The 21,028-nt window shown below is 37.7% G+C and overlaps 1 protein-coding gene and 1 long non-coding RNA gene across 2 annotated transcripts in view; one reads left to right on the top strand and one right to left on the bottom strand.

Annotated features, from left to right (window-relative positions):
- LOC124179288 lies at positions 1-13,739 on the top strand. The gene is made up of 3 exons (XR_006870009.1): positions 1-133; positions 13,217-13,221; positions 13,730-13,739. It is a non-coding gene; the product is annotated as an uncharacterized LOC124179288 (long non-coding RNA).
- The window catches only part of LOC124178729 (viral IAP-associated factor homolog), a 25,538-nt gene continuing 7,647 nt past the window's right edge, over positions 3,138-21,028 (bottom strand). Inside the window, exons 3-5 of the mRNA XM_046562345.1 lie at positions 15,065-15,293; positions 12,544-12,752; positions 3,138-3,389 (exon numbers count right to left, since the gene is read on the bottom strand). Of these exons, the coding sequence (XP_046418301.1) occupies positions 3,253-3,389; positions 12,544-12,752; positions 15,065-15,293 (575 nt within the window). The 3' untranslated portion in view covers positions 3,138-3,252. The remainder of the gene's footprint in view (positions 3,390-12,543; positions 12,753-15,064; positions 15,294-21,028) is intronic.

A 21,028-nucleotide genomic window follows, 5' to 3' on the forward strand; every position in this document is an offset into this window, starting at 1 on the left:
CCTGCGCGCTTCGCGCGCCAACCCCACCTCGGCGATACGCGCCTCACTATTTCCTTATACACTATCTGTTAGACAGGTGAATTTATTTGTGCTGATTTGATGACAGGTCCGCAACTGTTGATCGGTTGTTTCCGTTCAACCCGACATTGCTATTGGCTCCCTATGCAGGTCTGCTCAGCAGAATTGGGCAGCAGAAATTACTTTCGTCATTTCATTACCCGTAAATTACAGTTACTGTGAATAACTGTAATATTTAGTAACTAATTACAATTGCGGGAAATAATTATAAATTTTGATTTATCAATTACAGTTAGTATAAACAATTGTAATTTTATGATTATCAACTACAATTACTCGAAATAATTGTAATTTTTTTGTTGTCAATTAAAATTACTTGAAAAAATTGTAATTTTTTTGCTACTAATTACAATTACTTGGAACAATTATAATTTTTCTGTTATCCATTACAATTAATGGAATTGATTATGTTTTTTTTTCAAATTTCAATTGTTTTTCATAATTTATTTAAACAAATTACCCTTGGAAATGTAATGTCGAATTCTCAACATAATTTCAAATTCCGAAAACATCGGGAACTTCATGGAGCTTACATATTCACATTGACTGGTCAAGCAAATTATTTAAACAAATTAATTTTTCAAAGTAATGTGAAATCCTTGATCAGCTACCCAAAAAACTTTGGTAACCATAGCCCATTCACATATTGACTGTAAAAGACTCGTTCCGATCACACCATTTGAATACTCCAAAAACGGAGTAAATTTATTTGTCTATTTGTTATTATTTCACAGGAATAACGTTAGAGAAAAAAATTCAATTGGACCACATCGTGTGGTTTACAATTACTCAAAAGAATTTTAATAATGTCTGATTTAATTACAATCACTGAGGATAATTGAAATGATTTCTGATTAAATTCCAATCACTGAAAGTAATTTTGATAAACTTTGATTAAATTCAAATTACTCAATGTAATTTTAATGAAATCCAATTCAATTACAATTACGGGAAATAATGTCGATGGACTCTGAGTCAATTACAATTATCAAAAGTAATTTCACTGAACTCCGATTCAATTATTATTACTGGAAATAATTTTAATGGAATTCGAAGTCATTAAAAATTATCCTTAGTGATTTGTAATTGTTAATTTTTTATTACAATTTTGCCCAACACTGCTGCTCAGATTGTTTTCGTAAACGAATCCACTCACATGTACAAAACCCCCGATGCCATGCATCCCCAATTCCATTTGGCGACTTATTTTGCTATAGTTATTATTTTCCCCATAGTAGAAGAAATTCATAGCTTTGCTATAAGTAGAATTTCTGTGGCTTCAGACAAATTAAAAACTCGTTATGATATTCGAGCCAGGGATATAAAATTTAATCCCGGAGATTCTGTCTGGCTCTTTCAACCTCGAAGACAGAAAGGACGGTGTCCGAAACTACAGAGAAACTGGGAAGGTCCTTACTTAGTGGTTAACCGGATTAAGGATTTGCAGGATCCAAAAAAACCTATTTCTTTTCTGATATAACTCTCCTCGAGTTCTGTTTCATTACTTCTGCTGACATGTTTGCCAGTATGATATATTTGAAACGATACTCAGTCTCACCTCTGGGTGTCGATCTTGAGTGCCGTATACACAATACGCCAGCGTCCGAAAAAGACAATTCCCGTCGGGAATCATCTTGATAATTCTCGTTTGCATGTTTATTTTTTGCGTGTCAGAAACAAATACCTATAAAAATATTTCTCAAAGACTGTCATAAACAGCGGATGACAACTGTCAAAGGAAGTTTTGTTTGCTAGATGCTTTTTGTTTTGTTTTCGACATCTCACCCCACCGCCAACTTCATGCATATGCTATTGTTATTATAATCTTCTTTATCCTATCGTTATTATAATCTTTTTTACCAGTTCATTTGTTCAGAACTTTTTTATTAGATAGAGAGATACAATATTTTTCAATTATTCTTTTATTTAAGAAAAAATTACTTTTTACGCACAAAGTTATCAGGCCTCAAACATCGAACCGTTTGAATTAATGATGTTATTAATTTATAAATGCTACAAAACTGACTCATATCGTTGATTAATGAAATTTATTAACTAACATTTCATTGGAAGCCTATAGTTTTAATTTTAAAATCAATAATATTGTGTATTTAAGTGATATGAGTCAGTTTTGTAGCATTTATAAATTAATAACATCATTATTTCAAACGGTTCGATGTTTGGGGCCTGATGACTCCGAAACGACTCACCTTACGCAAATCTTTATTCAGATCTTAGTTGTAGAGCGTAAAATTTCCTACAAGAATATGTTTTGTTTATATCTTCACACTGATTCGTTTTCGAGCAATAAAATTCTAAATTTTAAAAAAAATTTTTCCCATGTTATTTAAATGGGAAATAGAAAATTGAGAATCGCTACCTCTAAATATCAATATTAAGAGCTCATAACTTACCGAGGTCATTTTTGAGGGACACTCGGAAGATTTTTCAATGTTCTTCGAAAAAAAAAATAGTCGGTTTTTTTGAAACACTCTAATATATAGCCTTATTATAATTAGATCTTGGATCAGATTAACCTTATTTATAATAAAACCATGTAATTACGGGCTGACTTACTTATTGATAAATCAAATCGACAGATTAATAAAAAGCTCGATTAAAATATGATAATTGTTCTAACAAACAGTTCTAGTGGGTTGTGAATCTCGTCGAAGTGAATAAAATACCACAGTTTGAAGTAAATCTGATATCGTTCTAAAACGTCCTCACTGACTCCCCTTTTTTTGGCTCACTGTACAAAATTGATACATCAGTACAGTTTCACTATCGTCATATAGTTTTATCTTGCTATTTTAAGTATCATTGCAGAGGCCTAATAATCTTTATTTTTCCACCATCAGTATCACGAATTGCATGAAGTTTGTGTGGGGCGAAGGGGAGCATCTCGTGTATCTTTGTGACGAAGGTCAAACCATACCTTACATTCCTTTTCCATACTAAAACACTTTCTGCAATACATTTAATGCAACAGCTAGGGAGTGAGTAAAATACCACAATTTGACTGTTGTAGAAAAATCATCACAAATAAAATCTTTAGATTATTTTTGTATATATTTCTTTATTTATTTATTACGTTTATATTATAAATTCTGTTAGATAAAATCTGTTCTTTCGTAATTTGTGTGAAGTTAAAATCGAAATCAAGTAGCTCTGTCACCAATCGTTGTCATCGGCAAGATCATCGTTTTGATCCTTCAAAGTTGAAAATAGTACATCACGTACCTTTGGTCTCGGATCTTCACTTATCTTTGTGGGGACTGCTTTCGCTTGGCCCAGTAACCATTCTAGCTCTGAAAATAGAGGAAATATGATTCCATAATATGAAATTATAGATAAATACTTCATAGAATAGTCTCATATTGTGCAAAAAGAAGTCGATTTTTAATTCTGAAATTTTAACTTAGTTATAATTCAATTAATAACACATAAAGCCAATCCCAGTAATAAAAATCAAGTATGAATCTTCTTAGTCGTTCCAACACCAAGAACCTTGACTTGTACACAAAACAATACAATATTTCTGTATCAGTTGACACACTGGATGGGGCATTTAAAGTGTGACAGAGCAATAGTACTCAAACTATTGATGATATTCAAAAGAGTTTCAGATGAAAGTTACATTGTTCGAGAAGGCCGTCATACCGGACCATCTTATTTCTTTTTCGATGGAGGCGCTGAGGCTACGTCAAGGTCAACGTTACTTTTTTAAATGGAACAATGTATTTTTTTTCCAAGACATTATCACTGACTTTGAGGCAAATTCAGTAATCTACGACACAAGGTCATTCTAGGCACGCGAAGTACGAAAATAGTCGAAAAATCGAATCAAATTAAAATAATTATTTCCAAAGGATTTACTAACCTTGGTTTGTGTCTACCTACAGAAGCTGCTCGAAATGATGACCCTCGACTTGTAAGCAATTGTAACACGTTGTAAATTCGCTGTTTTCGTTTCGCGTAATCGTGGCAGCATCTACCACGCCTGACGACATGAATGAAAAAATATACCGAGCATGTGCTGAAATTACACCACGAATGTTGGCTGAAGTTGGACGATCTTTTCATCAGCGAATTAACAATTGAAAATAATTATTTTGATTTGATTCGATTTTTCGACTATGTATTTTAATACTTCGCGTGCCTAGGATGATCTTGTGTTGGAGATCACTAAATTTTCCTCACAGTCAGTAATAATGTCGTAGAAAAAAAATACGTTGTTCCATTTAAAAAAGTGGCGTTGACTTAGACGTAGCTTCAGCGCCTCCACCGAAAAAGAAATATTATGATCCAGTATGACGGCCTTTTCAAACAATGTAACTTTCATCCGAAACTTTTTTGAGTATCATCGGTAGTTTCAGTACTATTGCCCTGTCACACTTTAAATGCCCCACCTTGTATGACATATGCAGTAGCCTACAATATTACGTATACATCAGTAACGGGCTGTCCATATATTATATAAGTTGATTTTTCGTGTTTGTGAACCCTCCTTCCCCTCAAATAATAAATCATAGAACTTCGTTAAGCCTCCCTTCCTCCCCACCTCAAAATCTTACATCGCATTTAAAAACTATGTAAACATTCAAAATTTGTAAAAAACATTTGAAATTTACCAGGTTAAGCTTAGAGTAAATCCGATACGACAATATCTACAAACATTATTTACTTCAGTTCACCGGGTTAACCCATTACAAATACAGTTGAAGCTCGCTCATCCGACCTTCGATTAACTAAGGTTGCGCATTATCCGAGACGCCCATTTCATCCAAGCACTCTGTATTGACCGAGCTATATCTTTGGATAATACGAAGAACCTCGGATGAAACAGAATAATCCGCTATGCCTTGTAAGTATGAAATATTTTTGTGACGCTACTTTGTTTCAACACGCATAAACTTCTAAAAGTTTCATGAGATTTTTTACATTGCAAGATATAAACCCGACATTTCCGATTCTAGAATCAATGGGAGAACATCGCAATGGCTTGAATTGTATATGTTTTCCGTATCATCCGAGATTTCACTGATTCGGGGTAGGCTCTCCCCATATTATCTCGGATAAACGAGGTTCTACTGTACTAAAATTCATACCCATCGGGCATATGAAAACGTAAAATAACAAAATTATATCAGACAGTAAATTGCGTATTTTACAACAAGTAAATACTACTGAAATTAAAAAACAGCTACCGCGTCTCGGAACGCGAGTACCGTCGCTCACTGCTCTGCTTAATTAAATTGCGCACTCCACATAGAATAAAGTTTTCCTTATAAACTATTTTTGTACTCAACAAAACGTTCTTGTCGAATTTAAAACCTATTTCGTATTATTCCTACCTAGAAACTTAGAAATAGACGTAGGTTCTCCTTCTGTGCTTTTACGCAATATAATTGAATCATAGCGATTTTGAGATCGGCAATCACGGTTCTAGTTATTCTTGATTCAATGTATAAAAAATGTATCCAAGAGAATTGTACTTTTACAGTAGTGACACGTGAGAACGAGCCATATGTCAATTGGAACGAAAATCGACCTACTTCCCCTCTGGAGGTTTTGTTGATAACGATGAAAAATTATATCATATTTTGTTTCTCAAACTTACATCTTTGCCGTTTTGAAATCTACAACGAAAATTGAATTTATATATTAAAAAAAAAAAAAAAAAAAAAAAGAAACGTCTAAATAGTCGTAAATTCAGGGAAACTACATGATACGAAAGTTGGCCGGGTCTGGACCCAGTGTGTATAACTAAGTAGCGAAAAATACATATATGTGCACTACTAGAGTTAACTACATCAGAATCATTTTCTGCCTCCAAATCGTTCAAGTACAAAGAGCGTGGAATATTATCGTTACTTCTTCGGTTATTTACAAACTTCCATAAAGCTACTATGTCAGAGTAGATCCTCACTTCTGTCTCCTCAAACGATATACTATAGTCCACTTCCATTAGGATTTTACATTTGCTTCGAAGTAATTTAAACATGGAGTCATAATTAATCGTGTTATATTTTTGATCCACCTTATGGTATTTTTTTGTTACCCGTAGTGGCTACCCTGAGACAGTAGCTAAACCGTCTGAGAAACTTCGAGAAATGTGTTGCGTATCAAGCAACATCTAGACTAACAAACTATAGTTATCGTAATATCGTTTGTAATGTCTTTCGATGATTTTTTCTTATATTTAAAATTTCACCCGATGGACGGTCAGATGCGAAAAATGCTTTCGTACCTGACCGCCATAAACGAAGGCCATAAACGAAGGCCATAAACGAAGGCTATAAACCCTTAATTTGACAAGCTGGCAAACTCTATCTCTCAACTTCTGCTTTTTTATTCTGCGTCCATACGGCAACCTTATGTTTTGCGTCTCTAATGCGAGACACTGCCAAATGGACAATTTTTGAATATTTTTAGTCTTTGTGTCCACGCTAACCGTCACGTTCGGATTTTATTCCTTAAACTCGGGAAGTTTCTAAGTCAAGAAATTTGTCGAGTCTGCGTGCCAGCTGTCAGTAATATAATTTTATTATAGAGTGCATCCTCGTTTTAAGCCCACGCACATTTTTTATTTTCTCAGCATTTTCGCCAGATTTTCCATCTGGCAATTTAAACTACAACTCTTCCGTGATTGGCGACCTCTGTACCTCCTTCTTGGGTTTTCCGATCTGCGTGACCAATCATCTGTTTCTTAATATTCGAATAACGAAGTAAACGTCAACGCCTTCTTTTCTAAGGAACTCGAAATTGTCAATCACGGAAGTCAGTCTAGCGACAACCATCGAACTATTAACGTCACATCCACTGTTTGACTGTTGGCTTCACGTCCATTTACTAACTTCTTAATTCCATACCTATAACTTGAAATCTTCGTTGTAACAAACGTATACTTGAATAAAGTGTTAAGTTTTCTTAAAATAAAAGCACCGCGCCAGATTAAGTTGGCGCGCGGGTTCCCGTATTTGCGTGACGTCCTTTTTACTCCACCAAAAGGGTGGTGAGATTTACAAACTCATCAGGTATCGTACCATCGACGCGAGGAGACGGGACAAAATGTGTTGATTAGGGTACTACAGTTGATTATCTTGAATAGATACGAGTCAAGTTCATTAAAGCCCTCTGCACTGAGATCAATCGAATCTTTGATTAGTATACTCAGCTGATGTCTGCTCTGTTATAAACCTTCCATTGTTCTCTTTCATGTTGTTCAAGGAGACGGTGTGGAGCGCAAGAATATTTGTACTACGCCGTTGTTGGGAGTAGACTGCTGACTATTCTGTCTTCATAGTCAATCCGAAGTCTCTAACGAAACTTTTTCAAAAATATCATAACTCAACACCTTGAAACTAATTGGAAGAGAGAACATTACGGTCGTACCTATACACTGTAACGTGGCATTTTTACTGCGCGTTCCACACGGCTCCCCGAACTCTAGACGGACCCTAAACTTAGGGGGCCCGCGGAGCAGACCGCGGCTCATTTCGAAAAAGAGCGCCAGGACAACAGTCACGCATCCGAGACTCTGAGAGGGGACCATAGTCAGTCTAGCGAATAAGGCTTTTCAGGATTTTTGTTTATTTTTTTTGTTGCGAGTAAATGCGGCATCATGCAGGGGATCGGCGGCGAATTCGAACGACGTTACCGGATGACAGTCGCGGCGGATCGCGACGAAAGGGAGGGCCTCACACGAGGCTACGGAGACAGCGTCAACGGAGAGCTCTGCCGCGAGGGAACCCAAGGCGGACGAGATTCCCGTTGGTGGCCGGCGAGCCGTAGCCCCCTCCCCCTCCGTCGCCCAACTGACGACAGGTACCCTCGCGAAGTCGTCACCATGCCACTGTCGAGCTACGGGGTACCAGAGACTGGCCAGCCAATCAACACCCCGCGACAGCGGAATTCAACGATAGCGATACGCTAGACTGTAAGAATTTCGTAACGGGAACCCCAATTAGATCGGGAGAATTTTGACTACGGATAGCGCCTATGTTCGGGGCATGTTCGAATTGCGGTTCCGATTTGCAGGACTCGCCACTTGAGTCCTGGCGACGTTACGTAGTGGGTGGTAAAAGTATCGAGTCAGAGTTAAACAAAGAAAAAAAAAAAAAAAAGGAAAATCGCGTGCAATGGCAGCAACTGGAATCGGGGAATTCCTTGGGTGGCTACGAAGTGGTAAGCGCTTGTAATTCTTTGCGGGCATATTTCGAGCGCAAGTTAGATTGTCACACTGATGAACGGTCGGCCCACTTAATCTTGGAGTTAGAGTAGCGCTCGAAATTTGTTTGCCGATCTCCTTGATGATGACCGTAGCCTGAGTTTTCGCGATAACGCGTAGAGTCAAGTGGATCCCTGTAAAGTCTCGCGTAGAGTCACGGTTTCGAGTGGGGAACAATTTCGGTTCGAAATTGAGTGCGGCCAAATTCCGCTGCACGGGGTCTCGTCGAGTCTGCGTACGTAAAAGGGGTCACCTCTCGGGACGGTCGCGTGTTACTGTGCGTAGATACTCGGTTTAGCGGGAAGGGTTGCGAACTTTGTGGAAATAGTGACTACGACTGGAGCTCGGATGCGTCATAATACGCTACACACTCGCACGATCAGAAAAGCTTCCTAGAGTTATTAATTCGGTCGCGATTAGCGCGTCGAGTCAAGTCTTTTTGGTTTATTTTATGAATTCTTGTGCATCAGTAAGGTGGCGACTAGCGCCCGTAGAAGTAAGACATCACCTAGATTCAATCACGATTGCGATTAGCGCGTCGATCATGATCTCGATCACGTTTTTGTCTAGCGGTTTATGATTAAGTGACGACTAGCGTCGTAGTAGAGAACGATCGCGGGCAGCACCTCGAGTCAAAATCTTGTTTTTGGTTTTTGCGAGTTAGGGTATTATTAAGACGGCGACTAGCGCACGTAGGCCGTAGAGGTCTCCTAGATTTACTCGTTTTTTTTTTTTTATTATTTTGTTGTTCCTTCTTTTTTTTTCTTTTGGGTTAAGTTTAAGCATTTGTACTTGGAATCGCGAAGAACGACTTTCGCAGTAGTATTATTATTTTTATTTTTATTTTTTTTTTTTTGTATTATCGCTGACGAGAAATATATTATGGGAATTTTATAGTGATTTGGCCCAACCACGCGTTGGCTTACTTGTGTTGCATCTCTCTCTACCCAAAAATTACCCCTCCCCTTTCCGCGGTACTGAGCTATCGAGTATATGGTCGCGGTATTTCGCATTACCGGTTTCGAGGCGTGTTAATCACGCCAGGCGCCCAACAAATTTCGCGATATTGTTTTAGGTCCAGGGTACATCGTGGACGCCGATTTATTGTGCACGAGGAAGTTCTCGGTCATCTTCTCCGAGTGACCGAGGAGCGGGAAAAATCCACGTCACAATACCTATAAGGTAGTCGTTTAACACTATATGACAGTTTTCGCCATGTTTGTCTAACCAGGTGTCAGTAGGCACTATTATGTTACAGCTAACTAGTAGGATCACAACATTGGGGATAAATTTAAAGGAATGTTGTTAACCCTTGTAGCGAACAAGATAGAGTGGTATTGTTGGGTGTGAAGGTCAATGTCGAAATATGCCCAACCGAAACGTTTTGGTTTTTTATAAATAAAAGTTTATTTCGACATTGACCTTCACACCCAACAATACCACTCTATCCTATTGGGCATGAAGTCAACGAACTTCATTTTGAGGCTTTACACGTTTTTATAGTAAATTTTAATTCCACTATTATAATTCATTATTTTTCTACCGCTTGACTACCGCGTTGAGGTGATATAATTTTCGGTATCCCATGTATCAATCGAATCACCAAATCAGTTTCCCCTTTACCCTTTCTGTCATCCAATTCAGAAAAAACATTGTTGAACAACTCTCTTTACTTATGAGTTCTGTCCTATGAAAGTTTACTATTATTCTTGGTGATGACTTTAGCATTTTGCAGTACCCAGATTACGTGCTCAGTTTCTTCGAATGCACACAGTGGGGCAGAATCCCAAAAAGCTGGCCAAAAATCAAATTTGTGAATTGTATGTATACGTCTATATAGGCTATTCCGCGTCAACCGGATCAGTCATCTCTCAGATATTTTTTTAATTTGGCATGTGGATTGTGTGGGAGGAGTTAGATTTTTGTACCAAAGCGTGAATCTCATAATGCAAAATTCGATTTTTTTATTAACAATAACAAATTAGACTCCCATTTTTTTAAAAAATTCATAACTTTGGTAAAAAATTAGATACAATATATTTTTTTTCTTCAAATTACGCGGAAAGCTCCATAGAATTTAAAAAAAAATACGAAATGGTAAAAAAAAGTTGTTATCAATTGTTTATTTAACAATTAATTTTTCAAAGATTTTTAAAACAGTGACTGACACGATCGAAAAATTTTTTTAAAATTCTGACATGTTCCTTGAGCTGTACTACAACTTGTGAATTAATTCCAGAGGAGTATTTTTCTTCGTTTTCGAGTAAAAAATCATTAAAGGTGTCGATGCGCATGAAATTGCGGCGCGCCGAGTCTCTACGTAACAGCGGGCGGCCGGTTGCCGTCCACCGCTACCCCGCGGTGGCGTCGCAGCGTTATTTCAGAGTCATTTTCACGATGTAGGACATGATTGAAGAATCTGAAAAAAATGCTGTACCTTCACAAGGCCTGCTCAAAGCGATAAGTGAAGTTTCAGGAATGTGTTTTTCACCGTTTTTTTATTACAGAGATTCAAAATAACGGTTACACACCATGAGAGTGCACATAAATGATAATAATTACATAACTTGCTACTTATTTTAAAATAAAAACAGTGAAACGGACGAAACTATCGCAATTTGGATTCTGCAAAATGGAATCACTTTCTGAAGCTATGCAGAATATATAGTTATGCACAGTTATTGCGTATTGTATGTTAGAAATATTTAAATTTTGCAACAAGTAAACATAAAGAATTGAACTGTTTTTTCATGACCATATATCGCGTCTGCTATTTTAAAAATTAACATTTCAATAACAAATTCATAATCAGTGATCCCAGAAACCCTTATGAAATACGATTGGGTATTTTTTACTGAATAATTTGACTAATTAGTTAAGTTATGTCTGCCATTTTGGGTCCACCATTTTGAAAATCGTGATTCTGATGACAGATTCGTAATCAGCGACCCCGAAAACCTCCGAGGAAAGGATTTAAAATCATTTACGCCACTTTCTGATTTTTGGCCAGCTTTTTGGGATTCTGCCCCACTGTGTCGAATGTGACCAATACCGGTATAGACTTTGTACTTGACGTCTTCTATAATCTAACAATTTTGACGTTGCTGCTATAAAATAATGTATTCCCAAGCAAGGGGAAACTTATCTCTGTGAGAGTTACGACCCTCGGTTTCATGTATGTTGTGAAACAGGATATTCTTGCCACCAACTTTTTTTACGCTTGATTCCTTAAAGACTTTCTCTTCAATATGTATATTATTGTGTATACTCGTAGTGTGATCATGCTTCTTACAGCATAAATCTTCTCAACAGCATTATCTGATCTACTTTCAACATCATTGATACAAACAACAGCATCCTGCATTATACAAAAGTTTACATTTAAACAAATTTTACATATTTACAATTTCAAAATGCTATTTTTAATAGCAATTGCACAAAAAATACCTTACCTTAGAAAAGTTATAAGAACCCCCCTCCTTCCAAATATTATCAAGTAAGTAATTATTCTGCCCGCTCCACGCCATAAACATTTTATGTAATATGCAGACAACCCCTAAGGGTTACACTGAATTCAACCATTAAAACTATGTAAATCTGTTGCGCGGACGCTATAGTCAGTCTTTACATACCGCGTATTATGTCACTTATCTTGACTAATATCAAAGCACAAAACTGCATGCAATGCCAAATACAAATATCCAATAAACTTTGTGATTCGTGCGACAATAATAAAAATGGTTTTTCTGCAATTGGTGGTAATCGAATTACACACATACATGCTATGGTGTTTTGTGTAGTAACTTTATTGTCTTCTTTACCTGAAAAACTTATTAATCGAAAAAAATCCTTACAAAAGGATATCTCTTGAAACCGAACAATCACTGAAAATCAGTATACAGCCAAAATAAAAGTACGAGTGTGACTCACAGTGGCTATGTAGATTTTGCACCAAGATTTGAATTGCATCAAAATATATTATAAAAGCAATGTTTTGTTTTTGGTGTTGCGATACTAAAACTGTGAAACGTTATTTCACGGTAAATAGTTTTCTTAAAGTACCGATTTTTAAAACAAATTACCGATAAAAACTGTTTCATTTCATACCATTGAATATGATAAAATCATTTTTAGGTGTGGACATATATTGCATAACAAAACGGGTATGGTTGGCTCGGCAAGTTCGTCTTGTAAAACGTTTTTTTTTCCAATTCTCAACATGCATTTTTTACCTGCTTCAGTGATCTTCATTCCACGCAATTCAATTGGACCAATGAACTGCTTAACCATGTTTCCGTTGTTATAGATGAAAATCGTTGGCAAATTACTGTCCGGCCAATTTGGAATACAAGTTGTAGAGATGCTTTTCAAAAACTTCGTCGCTGGGAACTTTCTAGCCAAAGATGTCAAGTGTTGATTCAGTAGAGAACACAAGGGGATCCTGAAAGAACATTGAACGATTGATTAGTGATTGTGAATTGAAGGTTGTAAGGTTGATTTTGTGAAAGAAACGAAATACGTAATAAATTAGTTCCGAATCAGCCTAATAAAACCATTACTATTGTACCCTACTATCCTCATCATGTTAAATTGTATCCAAATTTAACACCATCCAGAAAACAATTAGTCTTTTTACAGCTGTTATTTGGAAACAAAACATGACACAGACATGAAAAATATGATTGTAAAATTTCAGATATCTACAAATTTATCTGACATGGGCCAAAATTCAATTGTTTCCTAATTATTTTACGATTGTGATTTCTCGTGATTTATTTGCCAGCTAAAATATACACTTTTCTCCATAAGGAGAGACAAAATGAGGAGGGCCCCCTTAGCGCCGAAACATCACGAATTAAATCCCTTACTTTTTCATTGAACTAAACATTGAGAACTTACACCGAGATAAGGTCGAGAAAATATTCAACACAAAATAGTATATCCTGAAAGAGAGAGGTATACCTCTGTGCTCAACAGGTAGTTAACAATTGATTTATTAAATAAAGATTATAATTTTTAAATCACAAAATACCTTGAGCCAGTACAACAGATATTACATTCATAGATTATTTGGTTATTTCTTTAATCAAGGTTGTGCTTAGTACAGTTTGCTATCTAGGACAAATTTATGTCACACTTTACAATTATCCAATAGCATATCTGATTCGGATAACTGTTTTATAGTACATAATAATGCACACCAAATATGTTTAATATACTCTGATATTTTTGCGCCTTTTGTTTTATCTGACATTTGTACATTTGGTAATAGGTTGAAATACTTAATAAATGTATAGATTTTCTTTGAAATTGTTTTCTTATTCAATGGTCTTTTGACGTCTTTATTTCTTGTTACTGTTATTGTAATGATATATTGCATACTTCTTTCGGTATAGTTTTGTAATACCAAGTCTTTAGTACTTTTAAAAAGTTTTTCGAATCTATTTTGAAGTAATTCAAGAGGTTGCAGATCAGCTGCGTAAGCACCTCTCCAGATAATTAGAACATAGTTCAAATACTATATACCAGCATAAGACCTAGGTATTTCAAATTTTTCGACTTACAAGAGGAATATACGGTCAACGGGTTTTTGTAATTCTTTATACTTATAGTAAAGAAAGGTCCAGACCCAAATAACAAATCCGCAAAGCTATAGGGCTAAGTATCCAGAAGTTTTCGAAAAAATGAATTTGAGTGATGTAGAAAAATTACGAGCGAGGGATATACGCTTATGTTGAATAAGTTGATAACGAGACTCGTGGCTCGCCGGGTAGCACACGAGTCTAGTATCCTGTAGATCGCTAGACCGAGTTTCACTGCTAAACTTATTTTTTTGTCTCAAACTCTTTGAAAGCCTATACCCTATCACTTAACAAGGAAATTTGTTTTCGGATGGAGATTTTGTAAAAAAAAAATGTAGTTGCAAAAATTCATCCTTCATACAATGTGCAAGATGCCGTAAAACAATTTGCTTTCCTTGCTTTTACGACGAATATCATCCGGGTTCATGTGAAACTTTGGAGCAAGAGTAAAAGTTTACGTGATTGTAAGAAAAACTATAATGTAATAAAAAAGAATGAACGCCATATATGTAACGATTATTTTTGTACTGTAAGTTAGTTAGAATTAAGGAAAAATATAAAATAAACTCTTACATTACATTTTTGATTTTTGTACAAAAAAAAAAAAAAATGTGGGCTTTATATAGAGATAGAGAGAGAGAGAGAGAGAGAGGGAGAGAGGAAGAGATGGAGCGAGGGAGCGGGAGAGAGAGAGAGATAGATAGAGAGAGAGAGAGAGAGAGAGAGATAGATAGAGAGAGAGAGAGAGAGAGAGAGAGAGATAGATAGATAGATAGAGAGAGAGAGAGAGAGAGAGAGAGAGAGAGAGAGAGAGAGAGAGAGAGAGAGAGAGAGAGAGAGAGAGAGAGATTATCTGCATCATTGTACTGCTCGGTACAGTATCCACATAACTAATATAAATTATTGCACTGCAAATATTATACACTACCATTACTTTACACGGAGATCTGTTTTCCTCTATAATCTGAAGCTTTCTTTGCCCAGCACAGCTGGGTCGTCACATAATTTTTAAATTTTATTTCCCAAAAATGAACTTTTACCTGACTTTTCCAGCGTCTAAGAATTCCTTGAAATTTGCATATTTCCGATATGATAACAATCATGATAACCCGATATAAATAAACAAATTTACTTCTATTTGATGTAAATATGTTCATTCGGCATGCATTACCCTTGCTTGTAGAGATGTAAAACAACCCAAATCTCTTTTCCGGCACAATTAACTTCTTGAACATAATCTTGTGCTGATATTTCTCTAACTTCGCCAAATTTTGCCTTCTCCGTAAGTTCTTTAATTTCAGCTATCCTCTTTCTCCGGTATTCCAACAGCACTTTTTCGTCTTCTTCATCTTCAAGTTCATCTAGCTCATCGAGTGTTAGACTGTCCGCGTTATGGCTAGCTGGAGAAAATATAATAATGAATAATACTGACTCATGCAACTCAAGGTGGGTAAATTTGCTTTCGCTCATCAGCAATCATGGTGACCACTTTTCGGACAAAAAATTCCCTGATTTCTCCCCGACCAGTTGTCCAATTTTCCCTGACTAAACGTCTTATTATTTTCATTAGTGCTACGAGTTCCCAATTAAAATATCCCCAATTCTTCATTTCATTTTAAAAAAAAGTACATGTTCCCTTTTAAAAAAAACAATGTTGACCTCCAAATGACCTTGTAAACCTCCACCAAATGAAAAGTACGATGGCACGGTGTTTTTGCCCTTTCGAACCATGACACTTTTATTTCAACCACTTTCTCTAAAATGGCTGGTCTCGAGATATTCTGCTGTGTCAACTTAAATGGACCACCCTGTATACCGCGACTTTTCGTGGATGGTGAATGACGGGGACACCAACCCAAACTAGGTCAACCATACCCTTTTCAAGCTAGATTACGGTTGGATTTTCACGTGTAACAAACAGCTGGATGCAGCATACTCTGATAGGTCAATTTACCAAAACCACCATTTGGTGACGTCTTACACTTGGTGATTTTGGTGAATTGACCAATCAGAGCATGCTGCATCCAGCGGGTTGGCGCACGTGAAATTCCAACCGTATACTGACACTACAGTTTGAACTCGAGAACAGCGCGCGTAGAATTTGAAGACCGAGAGCATTTTGATCAACGGAAAGAAAAGTACAATGAATTAGTTTGCTCGTATACGGAAATTATTCTGTGAATATTTATGCAAAATCGATCAATGTAATTTCGATATTGGGTGGTTCATGTAAAAAAAAAATTGTTCATATTGTGAAGAAATGAACTAATCGATCGACAAAATTTATCAATTACTGTCAGGTTTGACTTGGAAACATTTTATCATGAATCAAGCCATTCGTAAGATGTTTTTGCTGAATCGTTGGAACAAGGAAATTATTGCCCATTACAATAAATGATTAATAATTATATTTTAACAAAATTATGCTAAATTAGTAATTTGTGTTACAGGACTTCCGTTTCCGGAGTGGTGTGAGTGACATTTGGTAGAGAGAGTGAGCGCGACACTAAAAGAAAGTAGTGGGTTGGTAAGGGTGAGTAGGGAATGAAAGAGTGCAGGGAAGGGGGGTAGGCCGAGTAAGGTGGAGCTAATAGGTAGGGAAAGGAGCCATAGTATAGGATCGGTGATAACGGTGACGGATCTATGGAAGAGGAAGAGGGCAAGGAGGGAAGAAGAAGTAGAGGAATTAGAGGAATTAGAAAAAAGGGAAAGAGTTTTTGGGAAGAGCAAGAAAGTGCAGACGTCGCCAGAGGGCACGGGAGGTGAGGAAGAGAAAGAAGAGGGAGGTAGCATAAAAGAATTATTAAGGGTGATGAGAAAGGGGATAAAGGTAGAGAGAGAAGAGGTCAAAGAGCAGGGAAAGGACCTCAGGGAAGAAATGGAGAAAATAAAAGGGGAAATAGAAAAAAGAAAGGAGCAATAGGTAGCAGAGAGAAGGAAGATCAGGGATGCAATTAGGGACCTGGTAAAGAGATTAGAGGCAGTGGAAGTGCGAGGAGGGGCAGTAGAAAAGATAGAAGAGATGCTGACAAAGGTAGAGAAAAAGAAGATAGAATATGATGTAAGGAGGGCGGGGGAGGGGAGGGTAGGGGTGGCTGAGCAAGCAATGGAGAGAGTAAAGGAGATGGACTGGGCGTTACAGAGGAAAGAAAGGGAGGAGCGCAGGGAAAATGTAATAGTGAAAGGGGTAGGAATAGAGAAGGGACAGGAAAAGGAAGGGCTGCTGAAGATTATGCAGGTAGAGGTTGAAATGAGAGAGATGTGAAAAGTAGGTACAAAAGGAGAGGGGACAAAAGGGATATGGGTAGTAAGGCTAGGGGTCAGAGAGCAAAAGAGACAGGTAATGGAGAAGAAACGGAAATTGAGAGGAAGGGAAGAGAGAATAGAAGAGGATCTAACCTGGGTAGAAAAAAAAATGAAGTGGAAGTTGAGAGGGGTAGCAGCAGCTGAGGAGGGGAAGGGAAATAGAGTAGGACTAGGATAATATGGATTGAAGGGAAGATGTGAAAATGGGATAAGATAGGAGAGGTGCTCAGAGATGATATGGGCAGAGAGAGGGATGGAGAGGGAAGGACGGAGGGGGAACAGAGCCCAGAAAAGGACAGGGAGGGGATAACGAGAGTCAAAAGGCAAGAGGGTGACGCGGAAACACAGGAAAGGGGGAGAGGGGATAGGCTGGCGGGGGAATGGACGAAGGGGGAAGAGGAGGATGGGCAAAACACAGAGGGGTGGGAAATGGTATTCTGGAATGCAGCGGGGCTAGGGAAGAAAGTCGAGGAGTTATGGAAGGGATTAAGGAAGTAACGCAACTACCCACCTAGTCATAAAAACATTTGCCCGTGGTTTGACCTAAGTAGTACTTAATCTGGCAACGTCGCTTTTCATTGATTGTGTGCGCGTGTATATGTATGTCAAATATGCCGTCGACAGCTCATCAGCGGTATCAGTGAATTTCTTTTAAGCGCCAGTTCGATATGCCTGAAGAAAAGAAGCCAAGATTTCATTGGAAAAGTAAAATATGTCGTGCAAACAAAAAACAAAGAATTATAAAAAATGTAATAGCCTGCACGAGTTGTCACATACGTTGAAATTTCAAAATGCGCGCTCATAACCTCGAATATGCGACGTTGCAATATCTTTAGCGAGGGTCCGAAAATTCGCTATTAGTAATTTTTATTGTTTTCATTATTCCTCTCATAAGTCACCTTTGAATATTTTTAAGCCGGATAAATGATGTTGAGTATTTCATCTCTCTGCTGTTTACATTTCATTCTGATCTATCCATCAATTACGGAGATATAAGGAATAATGTGCAGCTAACTCCGTCATTTCTCATAAGAGGTCATGTCGAAGTGGCTTGTAAAGATATAAAAAGAATTACAAATATCTCGCGTCAAAACCCACCTCGGATCGTAAAAATTTGTATGAGTTCTTTTTACATTATCATCGAACATTCTGCCAAGTTTGGTATTTTTCTGTCCATCAATTCTATTTCCTGCGTTACTTCCTTAATAGAGTGGTACGTTGTGTTATTAATGGAGACTTGGATGGAAGAAAAGAGATAGGATAAGATAAGGAATAAGCTGCCAGTGGGGTCCGAATGGGAAGTGCGATATACGCAAAAAACAAGAAAGGAAAAGTATTGGGGGAATAGTGACAGGGGGAAGAGGGAATACAAGGAGAGGAAAAAAGGGGGGATGGTTACGATCAAAATGAGAGTGGGGGGCGGGGGGGTTGGCTAGTAATAGGGATATACGTAAACGGGGACTTGAAAAAGAAATTAGAAGAAATAATGGAAAGAGTAGAGGAGGCAGGCGAGGGGACAAAAATGCTCGTAGGCGGAGATTTCAATGCCAGGATAGAACAAGAGGGGGGAGGGTACTGGGGAAAGAGGAAGAAATTGCAACTAGGAGGTCGAAGGACAGGAAAGTAAACGCGGAAGGACGGGAGCTGTTAAAGTTTATAGAAGAGACATACTGGTCAGTAATGAATGGAAATACAGAAGGGAATAAAGAAGGGAAATTGACGTACGTGTGAAGGGTAGGGGAGACGTTAATAGACTATGCTATGGGAGATAACGAGGTTCGGGACAGGATGCAAAGAGTAAATATAGGAGACAGCGTGAACTCACAATCAGATGATCATCCAGTTACAGTATGGATGAAGGGGCAGTGGTCAGGAAAGGAAAGGAAAAAAGGATAGGAGAGCAGCTAGAGGGGTGTGGACAGAGGAGAGCAAGCAGAGATTTAAAAGAGGGTGAAATGGGAGGGAGTAGGGGGAGAGGACATAGGGAAAGAGATACAGGAAAGGCTAAGGGAGTTTAGATGAGCAGTAGAGGCAGGGAGGAGGGGGGATAGAGAGAAAAAGGGTTGGTGGGACGAGGAATGTAGGCAAAAGAAAGCAGGGTTTAGAACAAGTCTAAGAAATTGGAGAAAGGGGGAGGAAGTGGGGGAAGAATGTAGAAAGAAAAAAAGGGAATATAAGCTATGCGAGGTAAAAAAAAGGGAAGAGAATGAGAGATTCTTAAAGGAAGCAGATGAAGCAAAGACGGAAAGCAAAGTATGGGAGATAGTAAATAGAGAAAGAAAGAAGTGAAAGAGGGTAAGTAAAGGAATAGGGGCAGAGGAGTGGAGGAGGCGTTTTATGGGACTGTTAGGAGGGGTGGAGAAAAGGGTAATAGGGGGATGGGGACAGCAAGCAAGGGCGTCGGGGGGGGGGGGGGGGGGGGAGGATGAAGAGAGTGAGATATAGAAGGAGGGGATAAAGAAGGCGATAGGAAAAATGAGGGACGGAAAGGCACCGGGAGGGGATGAAATAGGGGGGGGGGGGGGGGGGGTGTACGTGGTATGGGAATATCGGGGGGAGGAGATAGAGGAGTGGGTTTAGAAACTTTACAATGAAGTACACACTGAGATTGTGACCGAAACAAGTATATTTTAAATCGCGAAATCCAATGATGCTGAAACTGGCAGCCAGAATTAGTAGCCGAACCTCAGAATGCAGGGACGAATAATAGGGGACGGGGCCCTGGGATAAAAAATTTTTAACGCATGTCCAAAAAAATCTGAATAAAATTCACAGAAGTAGTTTTCCCATCGTAGAACACGGTGCCGTTTCAACTGTTGCGTTGCAAAGCTCCGTTGTTTATTAATTTGTTAATTAACAACCGGCTGCTAACATTAAAATCTACACGCATGACCGAAAAAATCTGAAAAAATTCACAGAAGTAGTTTTCGCATCGTAGAACACGATGCCGTTCCAACTTTTGCGTTGCAAAGCTCCATTATTTATTGATTTGTTAATAGTTATGTTCATTACCAGTATTATTAAAAAATGTGTGGGTTGTATGGATTGATTGTGTTTGGCATTTCAACAATTCTGTTAATAAACAATTGACAGCAAGACGAACACACATGCTCGTAAGAATTTTTGATAATTCACAAGTATTTCATTTTTATTGCAGATGACGGTGAATAGTCGACTTTTGCGTTTCATAACTTGTTTATTGATTGTTTTCATGAAAAATAGACGGTGGATGAAACGCATATGCTCATAAAAACTTGAGAAACATTACAGATATTTCATTTCGCACCCAGAAAACGAGTTCGTGAGAACTCCGACGTTGCACGGCCTGGTTCGTTTGTTATCAATTTTTTAATTAAACAAATGATAGCGACAAGGGCGCTCATGCTGAAAAAAAAGTTAAAAAATTCAGAGACGTCATATTTCGAACCCAGAAGACGGTCACATGAAAACTTTGGCGTTGCACTTCCGAATTGTCTAGTTGAAAAATTATAAACAATTAGCAGCCGGTAGCAGCAACGCATCACGCATGCTCGGGCAAATTTAAAGAAATTGGAGAATGTTCCAATTCTAACTATAAAAATGGTAACAAGTCGACTGTTGCGTTGCACGATTTGGTTTTTTTTTTATCTATTTTTTAATGAACAATTGACGGTGAGACGAAAACGCATGCTCGGAAAAATTTGGAAAAATTCTTGAATATTCTTATCTCGACTCTGAAAAAATTTACATGAAAACAACTATTAAAATGTAATTAATTATTAAAATTTGAAAATTGTAATTATTTTCAATTTGATTATTCAAATATATAATTATACATACATGATTATAT

This window comes from Neodiprion fabricii, chromosome 1 (assembly GCF_021155785.1).
Source record: "Neodiprion fabricii isolate iyNeoFabr1 chromosome 1, iyNeoFabr1.1, whole genome shotgun sequence".
Lineage (NCBI taxonomy): Eukaryota > Metazoa > Arthropoda > Insecta > Hymenoptera > Diprionidae > Neodiprion > Neodiprion fabricii.